At 36.4% G+C, this 21,273-nt stretch overlaps 1 protein-coding gene across 2 annotated transcripts in view; it reads left to right on the top strand.

Annotated features, from left to right (window-relative positions):
• The window catches only part of BABAM2 (BRISC and BRCA1 A complex member 2), a 161,437-nt gene that overhangs the window by 23,060 nt on the left and 117,104 nt on the right, over positions 1-21,273 (top strand). For both annotated transcript variants that reach the window (XM_059467426.1, XM_059467425.1), the window contains exon 4: positions 10,322-10,416. In XM_059467426.1, coding sequence (XP_059323409.1) covers positions 10,322-10,416 — 95 coding nt within the window. The remainder of the gene's footprint in view (positions 1-10,321; positions 10,417-21,273) is intronic.

The following is a 21,273-nucleotide window of genomic DNA, read 5'->3' as shown; positions in this document are numbered from 1 at the left end:
CCTATAAGTTGATCTGGAAGCTTACTTAGCCAGGCTCATGTATCAGCCTACTGTAGCTATTTTGACTTTTCTTTATATATGGAATTATGGCTCAAGAGGATTACCAAATATTTTTTCTCACTGAATAAAATTGGAAGACTTAAGTCCTAGCTAGTAATTATTTTAAGACAAAAGAAGTGGTTCTGCATTCAGAAGTCTTGTGAGTAGTAGCTGTATTGTATGAAGCCAGCTGCCCTCCCAGGTAGAACTTTTATTTTAATAATTGTTAAAATGTGTAGTAAACTTAACCTGTTGAATCTTGATGTGTTCTGCAATGTGTAGTAGATTCCACTTGAATCTTGTTTGATGACCATGAGCAAGTCAAAATATGTTTCACTGAATGGCATGTTTTATAGAGTGGTATCATGTTCTGTGGGACCATCGTATCTTATACAGGGCCATGTTTGTACGTTCTGAGAGATGTAAGTCTTATTTCAAGTAAAGGCTGAAGCTGTTCCTGATTCATAAAAGAAAATGGATAGACTAAAATGCCCATATGCACTTGCACATACATAAAGACTATATTCATATATTAAATGACTGTAGTCCAGTTAAAGTACCTAGAAATATGATTATGGAATATGCATTAAGTTAAATTTCAGTGTCCAGAAATCTGGGGTTTTTTTCTCCAGTGTTCTTGTATTTCTTATATCATGTACACAATTAAACAAAAAAAAAGCCTACAGAGCATGTTATATATTTTAACAAAGACAACTGAAAATGCTGTAAATAAGTGTATCTTTTTCAGAGCTGTCTAATAATAGCTCTGAATTCAAGAAATAATAATCCTCCACATTTCAGTGTTACATGTTTGAAAATGCTGTGAATCATTAAGTCTCACAGCATGCGGAATAAATAGTGATGTGTGCAGATTCAAGAAAGCTTTAATAATTTTGTGTTTAGATCTGTAACGATGGCAGGGGAAGACAGCCATAGTGTGCAAACAGAGATGTTTAGATATTTTATTGTAGGCTGTTGCTAGATATGTTATCTTTCAAGGGCAGAATATTTCTGCAAAGGAAAATTGCGAAATCTGCGAGAATAAAACAGATTGGCTGAATGCATTCAGGATCTCCAGCGTACGGGCTCAGATGTGGTACCAAATAGAGGCTGAAGTGTGTAGTTCCTTTGTGGTTTGTCTTGCATCCTCTTTGCAACAGATTAGGTCTTTGCATATCATCAATCATAACCGCTGCCACTGCACAGGCACCCTTGTAGCAATGCCACTGTGTTGGAAACTGTTGGTGTGCAGCTTTAGGGAAGTGTAACTGCACGGTGCAATCCTGTTTTCCAAAAGACCAGAAAGTTCACAGCTTCTCAAAAAAGGAGAAAGTGCACTTGCAGGCAAGGCTAACTGCCTGTAGTGTAAAATAATTGTTTTGTAAACTTTGCTAGGAGCAAACATGTTGTGATTTCAGAGTGGCTTGTTGGCTGTGTAATGGGCTTTTTTTAAGATGTCACGTTCGCCTTACTTTTGCATGTATGAAGAGCTGCTGGAATGTTACTGAAGAGTAATGAATGACGGAGGAGTTACTCCGCTCCAGCCAGGGACCTTGGAGAGACCCACAATTTTATACTGGAGAAAATACTATGCCAGTGTTCAAGATAAACTAGTTTGTCATACTAATTGTCTTCTATCGCACTTCAAGTCATGCTTTCAGGGAGGCACTTTTATTTTCTTTTGTAAGAGAAATAATTTTGTTTATTTGTTTTCATAGTGGGAGTATTTAGAAAACTTGAGCTTAGTCTTCCTTGACTGTCAGTTGAAATCTGAGATAGCTATATTGTTTTTATTAGTTCATCCAGTACTCAGTGTTGTTGCATGAAACTCCATGTTTTTCTCTGTATTAGAGTTTTTCAGGGTTCTTATTTGGAGTTTTAATTTCAGGAAGACCGTCTGGAATACGGTGTAAGAGATTGAATCTTTGTTTCTGGAACAAAACTTACTTTGTGTAGTGTGCAGAGGTATCCTTTATTGCTAACTGGACTGCAGTATCTGCTTAGAAAAGTTCAGTATCCTTTTTGATGAAGTATTTGTGTATTTTGAAGTGAAGTGTTCCATAACTCTTGCAGATATTTCAGTCTTAGTTGATAAAACATCAATGCAGATATTAGCAGAAATTGTCAGAATAAGCGGTTATAAGTTGCAATGCCTTTATAATTAAAACATGCCATTTAGAATCAAATTATGATTTTTTTGCAGAAATCCTTGGACTATCTTGGGTTTGGCTTTTCTTTTTCCACTCAAGCTTTCATTGCTGCTTGCTAGGGAATCTGACCTTTTTTTTTTTTTTTTTTTGGCTTTTGCTCTTCACATTTTCTTTTTCAGGCACTGATGCCTCTTTCCCTCTCTGACCTTGAGTGCTGTCATCTGGAATTTCACAGTGATTAAACAATGAGTTGCCCTTGCAATGCTACTGTTCTCTGTGGCCTCTTGAACTGTAGTATTTTCATCTTCTGTCTGATTTTCACTGTTTTTATGTGAGTGGATTATGGCTCTGCGTTCTACTACCACCATATTGGTTTCCTTGATCCTGAAGAACATTTATTTTGTTTCATTTGAAGCTTAATTTTTAATTTTTTCCTTCTGATTTTTGTTTGTTGGATTATTACTCTTTTTGGTTATGGGCCCTAAAGGAGGAAATCAGTCTTGATGCCTAACCAGTCTAAGAATATTGCCCATAATACGTGGTACCCAATTTCGGCTTTTTTTATTCCTGTGATGGAACTCTTTCAGTAATTTCATGCAGTCTTCTTGTGGATTTCTATTTTAAGGAAGTAATTAAGAGCAAACAGATAAATGTAGAGAACAGCCCGACCTCCTTATTGCCCCTTTAAAGGCCACTTTGCCAAGTAATTTGCTAAACACTTGTTTATTTTGCCAATAAACAATTGTAAAAATGAATTTTGAAGTTATGTAAGATCTCAGATTCTCGTAAGTATGTTGCTGCAATGCATGTGTTAGTGTTTTTTGCACCATTAGGTTATTTTACACAGGCTGTATTTAGGTTGAGGCTCTTACAAGGCCTTCCTGGTTGCTGTAATTCAGATTATACTTACTTTAGGTGTTGTCCTTACCTGTGTGGTAAATGTCTCTTTTTAGGGTCATGCAATTTACCAAAGATTTTTCCAGGCAATATGTTTTCTGAAGTTTGGCTGAGTCTTGCTTTACGTGGCAGGAGTAATAAATCTTTTTCTGTCAGTAACCTGTTTGTTAACTAATGACTGTACCTAATGAGAGTGTCAAGAGAGACTCTAATCTTATACTTATTTCTTCTTTGTATTCAAAGTTTACAACAGTATTTCTCCCTTTAAAATAATCACTTTCCTCTTACTTGGGTTCTTTGTTCACTTTTTCTTATGTTCTAGACTTCTCTTGAGCAAGTAAATTACAGAAGATTTTGCAATTGTAAATCCTAATGTATTTCTTCATCAAGAGAAGTGATCTTAGAAGTATCTATGTACAAGTGTGGACTTAGAGAGGATTAAAACATTTTATGTTAGGCCTCCACAGTGGTATTGCCATAATGCCTTGCTACCTTGCTCTTTCCTCCTTTTTTTGCCTGTTTGGGCTGCACATACTGGTGATGGTCTCAGGTCCATTTGCTTGAATCTGTTTATCCTTTGCCTTCACCTTTCCTTTTCTCACCTACTCAGTGTTTTAATTTCTTCAGTTGCGTGGCTTTAATTTCTACCAGTATCTTATCCCATCTTGAATTATCTGTTGTTCTCATCTTTGTCCGCTTCAATTCTAATACTAAGATTTCTGAGAAAGCAGTTGCCCAGCTGCAGAACTGCAAGTTACTGAGATTGTCTTGATGCCTTCTTGCTCAGCTTGGGATCCAGTTTACTTAATTATATTCTATTTTTACGGTTTTTCCCACTTTACAAAATAACAGACTTTCTCTAGTCTTACAACTCCTTTTTTTTCCTCATTCAGCAACATTTGTCAGTTGAAGTTAAAGAAAAAAATGACCCACACCTGCACCCCTTTGTCCAAGAATGAAAATAACATCCTGCAAATTCATCATATATATATTTTATTTTTTTTTCTTCTTCTGTTGGAAAAGTGGGACTTGATTCACTAACCTAACTAGAGGTGTCTTATTTCTGAGGTTCCCAAGGATACTTTGCTTGGCCTTTCCAGCTTCTGACCCATAGGGCACTGATATCTCTGAAAACCATGTACTATAGCTGCTGTAAATGTGCCCTGAGGCATCTCAAATGAGATTAAACACGTTGGTTTAATCAGCTGCACCATGTTCATGGAGACTTGGTCTTCCACAGCCTTGTGTGCGGTGGAGTAGCTGGTATTTCTTCTGGAGTGTCGCAGAGGTGCTGAGAAATCGGTTTGTTTTTTTCTAATGCAATCAAATATTTTTTTTTCAAATTGTCCCTCTATTATGAGATGGTTTTGAGTCTTTAAGCTGACTTTTCTGCCTTTCCTTTTCTGATATCTCAATTTGCACATCACATCAGAAATTAAGCTCAAAAATACCCTTCGAGAGCAGAATAACCTGTCAGCAGCAGTACCACAGCAAAGTAGAATTAGTCATGTATCTTTTTTCAGTAGTAGTAGTTTTGTATTTAACAAGTTTCATTGTAATTTCAGGAACTAATCTTTCTTGCCAACCAATTAGAAAAGGGTTCTATAGGTGTTATAGTGCTATTTTTGACTTAAAGCCTGCAGAACAAATTCTTCAACATGGAATCCAGTGACAAGGATTCCAGGCAGGTCTGCATTTAGTTAATTTAAATCCTTTCATACTGCTGACTACACTGACTTAGTGTCTTGGTTGTAGTGAGTTACTGATTACTTTTGTATTTGTAAAGACAATCAAAACTGGCTGGTTTAGGTAAGAATTTGTTTATAGAAGAGACTGATCAGTGGTTCTTGTCTACAGTTTACATGGCTACTGGAAGAGACAGGTTGAATTTTGAATTGATGAATAATATAATTCTACTGGATTTTCCTTTTTAATACTCAACAAGACCACTTTCTGTATTTTCCCAGAACTGATTCTGCACATAATTTGGTCTCTTGCTTCAGCAGTTGCCTTATTATCTGTGAATGCATTTTGTGATCAAGTTGCATTTGCATTTCTTAAAAGCCAAATGGGTTGATCTCTTTCATAGCAAATTCCATTCAAATTGGTCTTATTCTAGGTTGCAGTGGCCACATATGTTTATTCTACGTACTTAGTGCTGACTTACAAATTCTTGGTATCAGAAGAAACTGAAGCATATAGAGATGTTTTCAAAAGTAGAGTTTGAGAAGTTAACTGGTGGACTGCTTCCTAATTTTGCTGCTGTTGGTTAAACAGGGATGTTAATGCTGTGGCACTCCTAGCATAGCATTTTTCAGTACTACAAATTTGTAGTATAAAAAAGAATAAAAATACCCCAAAAATGAAGTTACCAGGAGAGGAAGAACTGGATAGGCCAATAGAAAGTGATTGTAGGGATTTTAGAAATTTCTCCTTTTCTTGCTGACATACACCTGTCTTACTTGTAGTCAATTCTTATTCCTCTGTTAGATTTGCTTATGCATTTTGATAGATGAGAAAAGAGTAGACCATGGGAGTTTTAAAAGAAATTATAGATTTAAGTATTAATATTTCTATCTTTTTGTCTGTGGGGAGCAAATTAACTTTTCTTTTGAAGTTCTGTGAAGTAAAACATTTCAACATTTAATGCTGCTTGCCTGAGGATAAAGAAAGGAAGAGAAAGTAATATTTTTGGATAATTGGAAATGTAATTCCATCAAAGTAATTATTGGCTGGTATATCTACAACGATGAGGAGTGTGAAGGTTTTGCTTGCCTTTTTGCTTGGCTTGCTCTTAACACTGGAATAGTCATGGTCAGTAGTACTGTGGAGTACTACTACAGCTGGCCTTCCATCAAGGGAAAAAGGACAAACAGAGTTGAAATACATGCAAAACTAGAAAGTTATGCTGGAGATGCAAAGAAAAGGGTATTTGTGTCATTTGGGTGAGAAGAGCAGAGAATGCAGGACTGTATTGATTTTTCATTATTTTTTTTTCCTCCAAGGTTAGAATGGTAAATGTTCACAAACTCTTAAGCACAGTAATTTTGCAAATTACTTTATTGGTTAAAAGTGCTACTTTTATTTACCTCAGTTATATTTGAAGAGGGTAAGCCACAGATAATATCATGTAAGCATTAAATACAGTACTTGTTATAAAAATGGCTATTTCTAGTAGGTCAAGACAAACTGTTAACTTGTGATACAAAACATTTAGCACCTTATATTTTGTAAGCTTACTGCAGAGACTAGTGTTAATATTTATGTGAAGTAAAACCAGATTTGCGTTGGCTGTTGCGATTGTTTAAATACCTTTTATTGGAGTGTAATGAAGCTTGTTTTAGTTACACATCACAGCCCTGCCAAGCAAACTGATAACTAAAGCTGCAGTTTCTCTGTGTTTTGATATTTAACAAGAACAAAATTCAGCTTTAGGATGGATCCTCTTAATCTGTAGTCTGATTTGTTACTGTGTGTTTTTGTTGCTGTAATTTGGGAAAATAGCTCATGATCATAGCTGCGAATAGGGCAGACACCTTCATTTGTGCCTAAGCCTTTTAGGGTCAAAGGTGTTACCTTTTCTGTTCTAGTATGTAAATTGAGCAAGACATAAGTGAGACTGTATGGAAGGGGAAAGCACAGAACAGAAAAGTTGGAGAGACTGGGGATGATGTGTATGGATGTCTGGTATGGTTAAAAAGAAGGTTATTTTTTCTTTTGTTTAGGAAATAGTTGAACATCTTTGGATTCATGGCAGAAGTGAGACTTAATAGAATATGATTTGACAGTGGGAATGGTGTTTTTTCATTTTTAAATATGTTAAAAATTTGTTCTAAGGTCAAATCTTTAATAGTAAAATACTGTCTTTAACTTCCAGAATGAAAGCCACTGATGATAGAAAATCACTGCTCTTTTCTAACTGTTAACGTTGAAGTGGAAACAACATTTTGTTCTGTACTTCTTTGTGTCTATTAAATTGTCAGCCAGCCTGTGTGAGGTTAGATTGTAGCAGAATAAATTAAGGTTTACATTTGGCTAAAAACTTGTGGTACTGTAGGAAGGAGGGCATAAAGGATACATTTCTGTTTAGTAAGAACATAAGAGCAATGGCATCATTTTTTATTTCCATAGGGTTGTAGAATATTTTGAGTGTGGTCTCACCAATAGTGTTTTGTGAATGTATAATTAACAGGCACTGAACTAGTTTTATTTATTCTGAAGCCTGGAGAACCTATGTAGCTGTATAAAATGTAGCATTTTGGAAATTGAATACGCTAGAGGAAAAATAATCTTGATATACATATTGGCATTAATATTGATATATTTGGTCTCAAAGTGACTTTTATTGAAAGGACTTGGGAATTTGGATTTGAGTCATGTTTACCCTAGACAAGTAGAAACAATTTTAGCAATTATAAATAATTATGAGTAACAGAAAATCAAATATCACAATGTTAATTTTTACTCTGGATTCTCTCCGTTCTACCTGAATAGTTCCTTGGTATCAGTAGGTCATGAACACTTCTAATATGCAAATATCTGTATAGTTGGTCATTTACTGTGGATAAGGACTCATAATGGCACTCATATTTAGTGGAAGAAGGTGTCTGACAGAAGGTCTAAATAACAAATATGAGCATGTGAGATAGGTAATAGATTAGTTTGTCCAGCTGCAATGTGATGTACCTGACCTTGGTGTGACCACACATCGCAGCTGAGTGGTCAGAAGAGGGTCCCATGTCCAAATGTCCCTGATCCCTCAGCATAAATCATTGCCTAGCATGTGCAGCTGACCTGAACCCCAGATTGTTAAAGTTCACCACTTAGCATGTTAAACATAATGCCAGCTTTTATTTGCTGTTATATTGAGCACTGCGTATAATGGTGTTCTGGGAGCTGCTGCGAGTTCACTCTGTGAAACGAGTTTGTGCCTGCTTGAACCTCTGAGTGGCACCTACTGCCGCAGCTTTGCTGAGGTTCACCCCTTACTGTGCAGCTCGTAGACGTGGATATGGTTTATTGCCAATCTCACTACTCAAGCAGAGTCTTGAAGCTGCCTCGTGATGTAGGGTTCTGTAATAGTTTTTCACTTCTCAAGTATGGAGGTGTAACATCAAAAATACGCTGTTATTTTGATCCTTCTTTTAGTCTAAGCAGCTTTTTTTAGTATGTGTGTAGTTGGAGTGCAGCTCTTAAGTGAGCTGAGCAGTAGCTATATCTTATTTACTCTGTTTCACCAGCTCTGTTAGAGGAGGAATGCAGAGAATGAAAAGCATGCAGCTAGCACCTGCAGGATGAAAAGTGTGCGCTAAATGAGTTACTTAGCATCATGTAGGAGCATGGCAGCAGCACAGGTGCAGTCCTTTCCTTTGGAGTAGCATTGGACTGCCTAAATCATGGGCCAGGCTTTATCATTGTGCTGTTTTCTGAGTTATTCATAACTCATATTCATGCCCCTTTCAAAACACAGGAAAAAAAAATGTATTAAGGTGAATCTCCTTCAGTACATAACCTCAAGTTCACTGCTCTTTATGTAGAATTTGATGGACTTGTTGAAAGGAACCACACATGACATTTTAATTGCAGTAAATATCAAGAAAAGCGTTGTGTCATGATGGTGTAGGAACTACCCAACCTAGTAAACATCAACTTTTTTGAATTCTTCAGTGCTGTATTATGGTTTAGGCTAATCTACTAATTATTGTTTCTTACTTAATATAGATGCATTTCCTGTTGCAATTTTATGCCTTTTCCTCCAGGACTGGTGCACATTTTGTTCTTTTAAATGAAATTTAAATGAAATAAAAGGTTTTATTTTTATTTTGAGTGTGTTGGGAATTTTAACTGGCAGACCTCTGCTATTTTCTGCACCCCATACTTACACGTGCTCCTGACAGCTGTGAAAGGAGGGTGGGAGTGCGGACAGCAAAAACCCACACTGTGCTCCACTCGTCGCATGATCAGTGACTTTGTGATTTGAAGCCATACTGTAGAGAATACCTACCCCAGACTGGCCAGTGGCTTCTTGCTCATGAGCCTTCATCCCCTGTAATTAATCTTCATGGCATCCTTGCTTCCAGCTAAGGCCAAGTTTACAGAATATCCACAATTAAAACTGTCATGTTAAATGTCTTGAGATGGTTACATCACTGAGCCAGCAATGTGGCTTTGCAAGATTTGTTCATCTAATGCTTTTCTCCAGTTCTCCATTCACAGTTTTTTAAGAAATAAGAAGTGGTGTAACTTTCTCTGAACAGAATTGTTTATAAGGATTACTATACTGGTTTTACTTTGCTGTGTGGGTTTTAAATGAGTCGTAACACATAGTAGACAGTATTTTTCTCTAATGTCTCCTACCTTATAAATCTGTTTTATGCAAAAGCTCAGTTATTCTTTCATATTGTCATAAGGAATGATAGGGAGGTAGACAAGTAAGGCTAGAAATGCTTATTTTAATTTTTAATCTTTTTTTCTTGAACAGTGGGTAGATTTTTTTGAAAGCTCAGATGCATATGACCACCTCTTGATCTATATGAACTCTGAAGTATGTGTACTAGTGAAATACTAGAACCTAAATTTCCTTTAATTGCATATCTTGTGACACTGGCAAGATGAAAGCTCAGTGCCAAGCTGTGATGAAGTCTTATATTTTCAGTTAATTTTCATCTCTCCATTTAAATGTGCAATACTGCATTTCTCTTGGCCAGAATTTGGGTAGTTGGAATGGTTCCTATTGAACTGTGTATTCTTCCTTCAAGAGTTGGCAATGGTTAGGAGAAGAGAGGGAGTAAGTGCTACTAATTTTTAAAAGCTCTGGTATTTTGAAAGTCGTGATCTTTAGTAGTTTGCAATTGACTTTTAATAGACAAAACACAGCCATCTAAATATGGTACTTTTTATTAAAACAAGATCACTTTTCTAACTCATGTTTTCAGGCACTCCTCAATAGTATTTGAATTCCAATTTGAGATACAAAGCAATAATGTATTTCGTGTTTCATTGCTTGCAGAGGAGGAAGAAGCTGCGCCTCAGGAATTTGACTTCATCCCCCAAAACATCTGATGCTTATCTTGCATGTGAATTTTGTAACAATTATGTGGATATATACATGAAATATATGTAATGTAGCTGTCAAATTCTGTGTTAAAAAATGTGTGTTAATTGTGATTGTTTTATTTTTATTTATAAGCACATATATAGAAGTGCAAACAATGTTTCCATTTGTTGCTTTTCAGGGGATATAATTTTCAATGCTCACTATCCTGACCTACCACCAGATTTTATCTTTGGAGAGGATGCTGAGTTTTTGCCAGATCCTTCTGCCTTGCATGTAAGTACTTTACTATTTGAGAACCTTCCATTTTGCAGAGAGACTTTGCTTTTTTTAGCATAGCTTCAGGAACAGGAATTTTATAACAATGCAAAATTAAAAAGAAACACACCTTTTATCACACTGATATTTTGAGTGTAAACACATTGCTTTCTAAAATGATTTAAAGTTGAATTTAAAATTGAATTTGTTGCTTTCCAAAATTGAATTTAAGGTTAAAATGGGGGGAAGGAGGAGGGGGGGTGCAAAGTTTAAAACATTTTAATCAAGACAATATTATTGTTTATCTTTAGTTACTTAGAATATCTGTAAAAATATGTCTGTTTAATATCTGACCATCTTAAATGACCTGTCTCAGAAAAAAAGTTCATAAATTATATCTTTAAAAGTATTTATCTGTAAAATAAAGTTGTGTAAATTGGTGTCACATTGTTGATTTTTGGTTTTGGTTGAGGAAGGATATATCGAGTTAATATGTTATGGGAACCACTGCATTAAAGAAAGCTATGTGCTCATGTGTGTTAGGGTTATCTAGACAAAGAAATGACTTTCTAAAAGATGGAAGGAACAGAAATTAATGAGAAAATGCTTTTACATAGCCATATTACTACAGAAGGGGAAACAGCACAACCTGAAACCAAGCATTTTGTTCACTAGTTACAGTTAGCCTCAAGTAGTAAAGCCTTGTTTGAAGAAGCTATCAGTGCTCATGCTTTTACAACACTTCTCCCTCTCAAAACTTACTAATGGGACAGTGCAGAGCCCTTGCCTGCAGTTCCTCTTGTGCCTCATGAGCACATCTCCAGAGGTCCCCAAAGGAACTCGGTGGCTGTCGTGCTGTGGTAGAGGTGTCATGATGGAGGTTGAACATGTCCTTGATGTGTGACATGACAAGTGTTGGCTTTTGGTTTTACCTTTCACTTCATAGTGAGTTATATACAAGGATCAGAAGAATTAGTTTTAATAATTATTTTTAGCATACCTAATAAAACTTTCAAAAGGTGAATGCCGTATTTCTTTTCTTTTCCTGGTCACTTTGCTGTTAAGCTCACAAACTCCTTTGGGTAGGAGGCTGTTCATCATGGTGCTGATGAACAGCTATTTCATTATGCTACTTTACAGAAAAGGTTTTTCATTCTATGGCAGTTCTAGAATTGTTTTCACACTCCTTTATTTACCAATTCTGTTTTCCTCTTTTTCTCATTTGTTTCACAACCTTCACAATTATACAACTTTCTGAGAAGTGTTCACATTAGCAACTACTTTTTATAGTTGATATTAAAAAAGAGAAGCACCTTTTAATGTACTGGAAAACAAATTAATAACAAATTGCAAATGACATATAAAATAATTTGGGGCATCTTGCAGAAATGCTGTTCAGATGGAGAAGCTTGCTGAGAGTGGTATGGTGCCATATTTCTTATGTGAAAAGAAGTCACTAACAGTTGTGATCTACAGGAAAACCTGCAAAGATAAAAACATCCTTATTTTTCTTTCTTACATTGTTCATTAATGATGCTTTTTTTGGGAGTGTCGCTTTTCTTCTGCCTAAGCATAGAAAAATCTTCTTGTCTTTTTTGTTGGAAAGCAACTTGGAAGAGCCATTTGTTTCTTGATACATAATGAGATATTAACCAGCCTATTAGAAAGTAATTAGAACAAACGAAAGAAGAAATCTGCAAGCCAACAGTGTTCCTTTGGTCATTATGCCTTGCTGAAGCATTTACTATGTAAATGTAACCTTCAGTTTGTTCTGAGGTATTGGGGGATGTTATTCCCATCTTGCAGCTGTGGTCTGCATACTGTTCCTTTAGTTTTGCATTCACTTTTTAAAGTTCCGTATGGTTTGTAGATGTTTTCTTCAGAATGTTGCATCAACAATAACTTGCTTATTATGTGAAGTCTTTGCATAGCTCCCTTTTTTCCAGAAATGTGAGAGCTGTTTAATGAATTTTAATTGAATTCTAAGATATTAGCAGAATTCTTAAATATGTTAACATAGCTGTCTACTGACTAGAAGTCAAATACAGATTAGCACATTGACCATAATTCAGTGCTTTTAATCTTGAGCAGTCTTCAGATACTTCTGATGCAACAGTTCCTGGCAATCCAAACAGAATCTACCATGCACAAAAGCATGTAGATGTTATTCAATGAGGAAGCACAGTCTCAAAGTAAGTAATATGTGCCATTGAATCTGTGGGAATTCTGACATTGAGCCTGCATGCGCTGGTCTCATCTGTCTGAGTGTCTTGTTTTTTAAGAAGTCATCACATGTTGTTAGATGGCTTGAGTCAGGCATTATGCTTAGCATGAAAGGAGAACCAGGTACTCCAGATTCCTCAGGCTCGTGTGGCTCTAATGGAGGCTCTCAGTAGGCATCCCCAAAGACATTTGAATGGCTGTGTTGCAGATTGTTTCAGTTTCCATGGCCATGGGCAGAGCTTCCAGTTAGGTTTTCATCTGAGCATGGTAATAGGTGTTCAGTTAAGCAGCTGTTAGCCAGACAGCTAAAGCAAGATTCCAGAAATACTGCATTCTAAAAAGTGAATGCTGTCAAGGAATAGTTCATATTTTGGGGTTTTATTTATTTATTTATTTTCCCCAGAGAATTCCTGAATTATCAGAACAGTATTTCAGCAGTAGGGCTGAGCACTCTTGTTTTATAAGCAGGGCTAATGCTTTCTTGAATGAATACTGCAATTGCAGAATCAAGTTGAAAACGCTTATTGAAATTTAGCTTTGCTTTCGTGTCTTGCACCAACGTTAAAGTCACCTGGATTTGAAACTCAGCTTGAGTCTCAAGTTCAGCACTGCAAAGTATGTGGTTGGTTACATGTCTTAGCAGTAGTGGTCACTCTGCTGGTCGCAGGCTCTAACTGTGTGCATGCTGATCTTGCCAATGATGTCAGCATTGCAGAGTGCTTCAACAAGGGGCAAGTGGTCCTTTTGGTTTGTTGTACAGTTTTAATTATAGTGAAGAGGCTAAATTCTTTAGGTTGGTGGTGCTGTTCATGCTCAAAGAGTTATTAAGAAGAAACATTTTTACATTTTATTGTCATTAAGAATGTGTTCCTATCAAATGCATTTGATACCTGCATGTATAGTATGCATAAATAAAATCAGCTTCTTAGAATGTAAATAGAAAAGTTCTTTCCTGCTCTAGTGTTTATTCATTTTGGATGACAAGTATTAGAAATGTATTTTAAAAACAACCTATGATTCACTCTGTTCTGATTAAAAATTCAGTTGGCACACAACAAGATTAGTGATTGTGTACGGATGAGATTAATTTGGAGCTCATTACCATGACGCCAGTTTGAGTAACAAGAATTGTTTGTTATGTTAGCCTAGTTGATTGTTAATGTGAGCCAGTTAATAGCTGAAGTGCTTATTCAAAATGTTAACCCCATTTTTCCAATGATTTTGAATTATCTTCTGTTTGGCAAAGAGGATACAATAGAAATATAAGCAAGGTAACTGTCAGTTCAAGGAAATGGGTATCTTAGTATTCTACTTCAGGTCTCCAACTAGTCTTGCCAGAATTATTCTGCCCACTCATTGCTGTCAAAAGGCTTCAATAGCCATAGTGGGAATGAAGGCAAGAGGACATGAGCATTTCCCGAAGCCTAGGAAGTTCTGAATGTGTCCTTGTGGGCTAGTATACAGCATATTCCTTGTGGGAATACTTAGTGCTGTGTTTGCATGGGAGAAAGATGCTGCCATCACAGACCTTCAGAGAATAGGCTGCTGCAGTTCTCATGCCCGTACCTAGCATTGGGAGGATTGCTTTCCCTTGTGTAATTGTTGATACTGAGTACAGATTCCAGTCACTGTGGAGTTAATTCAAATCACTGTGCTACTCAAGTATATTGGCTGTCAACTCTATGTCTTGTGTAGACCAGTGTTTGTTTTTAAGTTCTTGTATTTATGCTTATTAGACTTATTTGGCTATATGAGGACTATCGTGAAGGTTGTATTTTTTTCTGGATCTCTGTTCAAAGTCTTGATCATTATTTTTGTTGGTTGCTGAGTTAGCTTTTAATGTGTAGTGAAGAGATCCTTTAAATATCCCCTTTTTCCATTAATTTTTATTTATTTACTCAGGTGCATGAGACACATGTTTAACAGTGTCAGTTGTCCCCCTGGTCACAGTAGCTGCAAAAAAGCTTAAACACCCTTTATATTAATTAATGTTCTTTGAACTATTTTGTTCTTAAAAGTCTGTTGTATTGTTAGCAGGGATTCAGCTGTTATGTGTTCTAGGTGAGAGCTCCCCATAAGGGCAATGAGTTCATTGGTTTTAGAGTGTGATTTTAAAATATAAAGCCACAGCTTATATTTAGCAGTGAGTTCTGCTTGTCTGAGAAATGCATGGGTGAGTTCAGCCTGTTTAGCTCTTTTGTGTGCTCTATTTCAAATGGCAGCAGCAGATTTCATTCTTGGACCCCCTAACCTACTGCTCTTGTAATGAAAGCCTTAAATTACTTTAGCTTCAGTTGAACTTGAGGAATTTAAGTGAAACGGAATGCAGAATTGGATCCTTCAGTTTATTAGAATTCCTTATTTTAAACTACTTTATATTCCCATTTATTGTGTTCATTTTTCAGCCATGTCTTGACTTTATATGTCAACATATGTTTTGATTATTTATAATCCCATGTTATTTAAAATTTAATTTTCTGAAACAAGAAATAATTCTGAAGACTTTTTATTCCTGTCCCTCTCTATTGATCCTACCTATTTGTATATATGGGGAATGCAGGTATGTGTGCACACATGTGTACATATGTGTATAAATATATATATATATATATGCATATAGTCAATGCAGCCTTGCTGAAGTTTGTCTGGTATTGATAGGCAATGAAAAAACCACATTTTATACCATCAGAGAAATAATTTTTTCAGGAACTTTCCCAAGGACTTTTTGACTGGTATTGTTGGCACTTATAGGATACATTTTTGTTCACATTTTTGAAAATAGAGATATACCAGTGCTGCATTCCTTTTAAAGCCAGATCTGAAAAAATATAATTTTGAATGTGTTTTGATCTGGTTTTTCATGTCTGAGCTCCACACTATTCCACAGGGAATCACAAAATCACAGAATAGTTAGGGTTGGAAGGGCCCTCTGGAGATGATCTGATTCAGCCCCTCTGCCAAGCTGAATAAGTACTGGATTTAAAATGAGAAATCTTCAAAAGAGGATTCTGGCTGGGAATCCTCTCCTGGCGTAGCCTGGTCAGCTTGACTGCAGCATGTGTGAGGCCAGCATTCAGGAGGTCCTTCTCAGAAGTCACACGGTGCTGAGAGCAAGTGTTAGGATTATCTCTGCAGATGTGGCCAGCAGTCCAGCAGAAGGAGTACAAGAGGATGACAGGAAAGGTTTTCCTCTCACCTTTCCATCTTTGAGTCCATCAAAACCTTTATACACTGGGAAATTATTCATTTTTCTCCTTGTTTTAGTCTTCTTGATTTCTCTTACAGCCTTTTGTTTTTGTCGTTTTTGTCTAGAGTTAATATTTATAGGGCTGAGAGATGGTTAGCCACATTGTATTACTTTGCCATTTTCTATTCATGTGTAGTCATTGCATGTATTTACCTCACTTTCTTTTTATCAAACTTCAGCATTTCCTAGCACAGTTTATAAAACCTGGCTTTCTGTCTCAAAGCATAAGCAGAAGAGAATATGCTGAGGTTAGAAGTTGCGCTTTGCTTAATTGCAGCATTTTGGCTCGACCTTTCACCTAGAGTCCAGAAATTTAAAAAAAAAAGAAAAATCTATAATTTGATAATACTGCTTTAATTTCAAGGGAGCAAAATATCTGTTAAGCTAGGTAGTTTTGCCTTTCTTGCTTAAATCTTGCTAGTGCAGAAGGCAAAATGAGTGCCATTCGTTTTGTAAAAGGCTCCGGGGGAAACATTTCCTTTCATTTTTTGGCACAAGCTTCTCTGATAATACAGTTTCTCCCTAGAATATGAAAAAATAGAGAATATTAGCTTTTAAAATATAGTATTTCAGTCCAGAAGAGACTGATTTTTGAAGAGCATTAGGAATGTGCATGGGCATTTGACTGAAGGATGGCAAAGTGGGAGAAAATGGTTTTCTGCCATACTAAATAAAGTGCATGTAATGAAGGACCTAATCATGGTGCACTAGTAAAATAGGGGAAGAAAACATGTATGGTTTTCCATTCATAGCATTGTTTTAGGAAAAAATAATTTCCGTTTTTCATGTGAGTTTGACTGTATTTTTCATGGTCATAGAGTTAGATGGGCCAGAAGATTGGACCAGAATAACCGGATGCCTAAATCTTAATGTAAAAAGTTGAAAAAGATGTTTAGGTTTGCATGTCTTTGCTTTGCAGGAAATACAGTCCTTGGTAGTGGTAAGGGTGGTATAATGAATTCCTGCAAATCATTCACTTTTGAGCCATGGCTCATAGAAAATATATAAAGCTGGATATCCCAAGCCAGACACATGAAAGCAGAACATCTTTTAGGTGGAAGTTTGGGAGTACAATGATAATATGTTAGCATTTATAATTCTTTAGTGTAAACCAGCAAAGTGGTAATGTACTTCTGACTATTTTTTCATTCACTTTATTAATCTATAATCATTCTTTATTTGAGCAGTGGTTTGGTTTTTTTTAATTGTGGGAAAATATTATCAGAAAAACTAGTGGAAAATGGAAGGATTCTGGCCCTTATCTGTGGTGTTGCTGTCACAATACACTCTGCTTCTTTACAAGAACCCTATAAACAGTAAGAAATGACATGTCTTGAAGGCAACAGCTCTTGTTAGCTTTGTAGAAACACATTTACAAGGGCTTTGGGTAGGAGTGGGGGCTTTTTTGAGAGAAAAGACTGACTCTAGGACAGTCTTCCTGAATTGAGAATACATTTAAATTCTGTGTAGTATGCCCATTGAATTCACATTGATGTGCTATTAAAATTCATTTTTCTGTAGAGGAAGTTGGTCATTGCTTATGGATAATCAAGTAGAAAAAACTTTTAAATTAACTGATTACATAAGGACAGTTAGAAATTCTATCTAATAATGCAGTTTTGTATTTGATTTAATTCTGGCTTGTAAATTGTGTTATAATTTATAATTGCACTTTTCTCCAATGAAGTTAGTTTAAGTTTGGTACCCTGAAGGTTCTTTTCTTCAGAAGAGATTGTTGGGGCAAAGAAATAAATGTCTTTGCACTCAGGGTGATTTTCAAAAGATCTATTCATTTCCCCAAGTGGAGGAGGGCTGAAGATACATTTTCTTTCCTTTTTACCAGTTTAAGTTTCAGCCTATATTTGTTTCAAAACCTCTCTTTGTTTTACTCATTCTTTACATTCTTTTAAATGTGTTCCCTTGCTGTCTTCTATTTCAGTTCCTCAGGCATGTCTGCTCTGTTTTAGAGATAACTACAGAAATATAATTCAAATTTAGTCAGCATCTTGAGTCTTTTGTTTGCAGTATAAGTGTTCATACAGTTTTATGTGAACTCTGCCACATACCCATCTTCCTAGAGATGCAGCTTTTACTTTCATAAAAAACTAAATGTTTCCATGCTTTTTTTTTGAGAAGAGACTACTAATGTGCAATAATATTTCTGGTATGATAGAGAAATAATTGTGATTTCTAATATTTTATGATTTACACAGTGATATTTTGTAAGTGTTTTCTTTAGAGACTGTATTTTCAAGGTCTTATAGTACAGATGTGAAAATAAAGATGCAATACTGCTCTCACAACAGTGAGATCCACCTTGTGATACATTGATTTTAATTTGTGGGATTTTGGAAGGGGAAAAATGGTTACAAGAATACAGTTCTGCGTGTGCAGATAAACGCTCAAGGGATGTTAGTGGATGCTATCCAAAACATTAGCTGTAAAGGTTCTGCCTTTTTGCTGTAGCTAAAATTACTTGTGTTGACAGGAAAGGAAAAACCACAGGAGCTGATAAGAGTGAAAGACTTGCTATTTGACAGGGACTCTTGAGGTGAAGCATTGACAGTGGTCTGTTCTCTGCTCCACTGAGGGCCTGAGGAGTTGAGGTCTGTTCACACTACCATCAGGGCATGGTGAGTCTTCAGGGAAAGATGCATGTGCCTATATCTTGTGGGGGAATTTTTCTTGTCTTCGCGCTTTGTTCCTTTTACTTGCCATATCTAGTTAAATATGTACACCTGGTAGCCAACTCCCAGGGGGAAAAAGTGCACTGTACTCACGTGGAGAAACTAATAATTAGTGCATTGGATTCACTAACCCAGAATTTAATACATGCTGAGGGAATTAAGAAGCTCCCTCTTGGATCAGATAAAGGTATCTGCTTTGAGAGAGGTGTGCTGAGAGGTCTGTAATGAAACAAAACTTGCTCTAATTCCTTAGCAGATAGATTTTAAGGGTCTGATTATCTTCTAAGAGAGGTCTGTGGGAGAAACAAGCAAACTCTTTAGGAACAGTGCACAACATAGAAATGTTCTCCTGGGCTCGGCTTCGCAGATTCTGGATTTCCTGAGTACTCTTAACTTACCAAGATCAGCTGCCTCTACTTCTCCTTCAGCAGGAAATAGAAAAAAATTGTAGTAACCTTTGGAAGCTGAATTTACTCCTTTTTTGGGTGAATGGTACTCGAGCAGCAGTTTTGCATTTATTCTAGGTGAATGCAGAAGAGTGTTCTCCATGTATCAGATTTGCTGGGATCTGTTATAGAGCTGCTTTGGGTATTGCATCATTTATCAAGAAGCACACTGTGTAGCCAGTGGAAGAAAAAAGAGAAAATAATTTCATGCACGAGATAAGATGCTCTTCTGAAAGCAGAATTAATTTCTTATTATGTTGTTTTCCTGCTCTATATTTTCTTGCTAATTCAAGGCTCTTAGGTATATGGGATTTCAGCTAAGTGTTTATGAGCTACTCTAATTCCTGTATCCAGTTTTCACAGCCTCTTGCCAAAAATAAAAATTAAAATAAATACTGACAATCCCAAGCTTTGCTTTGTCCAAACGTTTTTATCTGTTATTCATAGCAGCAGAGCACACAATTCTTTGGTTGTATTTGCAATGACAGAATTGCTCCAGAGTTGAACTGTTTTTATGAAATGTTAAGTTTTGATGTTGCTTGGGCCCAAAAATGATCATTTCAAGAAGATCACTCCAGAAAGTTGTTCCAGTGGTGCTTTGGGGGAGAGGGATATGAAGAACCTGTGAAAACAAGATGACAAGTAGATGGCATGTAGGTTTACAGTGATTGATTTGAAGCTGCAGCCTGTAGGATGTTTAAGTGCTGGCTGCTAAGATACTGAAGCCTTTGAAGTTGTTATAACACTCCAGCCCTGCAAATACTGTGAAAAATATCTGTTGATAGAAAGATGTGAGCATATGGTAGATAATTATCCTGTGCCTTTTTCTGTGAGCAGTTTCCCTGTGGTGGCCTATGCAGAGTAGAGCAAAGCAGAGACTGAAACCAGATATGCCAGTTTCTAGGCTAATGCTGTAACCACTGGACCAGTATCTCCTCTGTACTTATGTGGAGGATAAGTGCTGATATCACACTGTGATCTTTCTCATTTTGGGTAAAAAGTTATATTGGTACTGATTTTAAGCCACTGTAGGATGCAAGTTGTGTGCATGTGGTGTGCAGAGATATAAACAAAATGCAAATCTGTACTTAACATTATTCTTTATGATAATTCTGGATGAAAGATGCTATAGAAATGCATTACCACTGTTACGGGCTTGGGAGGTTTTGTTTACTGACATTTTCTCATGAAAGTTAATTTCTTGCTTAGAAATATAGAAGTACACTAACTTAAAATAAGATCTTGCTGTTATTTCCTGTAGTATAGCCAGGAAAAACAGTTGCAATCTGTCTTCTTTAAAATCATATTCCTGGAAGATATTCTGGCAACCTGGGTATTTAAACACATTTCAAAGAAAAACAACTTCAAATCAATTAGAAATTGTTACAGTATTTCATTTCTGATAGTGTAGAATTATGGCTTGCTGCAGACATTGCTTGGAGTTATGAAATAAGCAATAACCTCTCAAGAATCCCATGAATTAGCAGCTTTATGGAACATGAGGCCCATTGTGCTGTGAAAAAAAATGGGGAATAGGTAATCATGGCCACTGAGTAGTTTGCATAGGTTCTTGATTAGATTTTTTTGGAAGGATAAAGGAAAGACTACAAAGCACAGAATGTTCCAGAACAAAATTTAAATGTGGTTTCTTTGCCAGAAGTTGAATAGTATGGAATCTTTGGAAAGCTAAACTCTGCATGTCTTTTTTAATAGGGCTGAGAATTTACTTTGTTGGGGGTTTTTCCCTTGCCTCACCTGTAAGATCTCACTAGAACTGATAGTGTCAGGGTGCAAATTTTCCTTGTCTCTTTTGGAAATCCAGTTGGTGTCATTGCTACTCATTTAAATGAGTTACTGTTGAAATGGCTTAAATTGCACTCTGTGGGTAGCCTTATAACAGCTCTACTCTGCCTTTTATACCAACTTCAAGTGAATTCATTTTCTCAACTCTGGTCATGTCTGAATGTCAAGAAAACCTTTCCCTATCAAACTGTTTGCTTACTATGCAGCCAACTTCTGTTAGCAGACAGGATCAGGAGCCAGGGAATTCACAAATTGAACGTGCAGCCCGACAAAATCTCTGGGGTTATACTTCTTAGTGAAAATCAATGCTCCTTGGTGAGATTGTTTAACTTAATATCTGGCAGATTGTCAGAAGAGATCTCCTAAATCGCTTGGATTTCTCCAGTGTAGACACAGTTTGATGGATGTCTATGGTCTGTTAATCTCTGTATAATAATTGAATACTATTTTTCCATTCCTATTGCCTCAC

This window comes from Ammospiza nelsoni, chromosome 3, assembly GCF_027579445.1.
Source record: "Ammospiza nelsoni isolate bAmmNel1 chromosome 3, bAmmNel1.pri, whole genome shotgun sequence".
Taxonomy (NCBI): Eukaryota; Metazoa; Chordata; class Aves; order Passeriformes; family Passerellidae; genus Ammospiza; species Ammospiza nelsoni.
The sequence above is the reverse complement of the archived record's forward strand: the minus strand, read 5'-3'. Positions and strand labels throughout refer to the sequence as shown.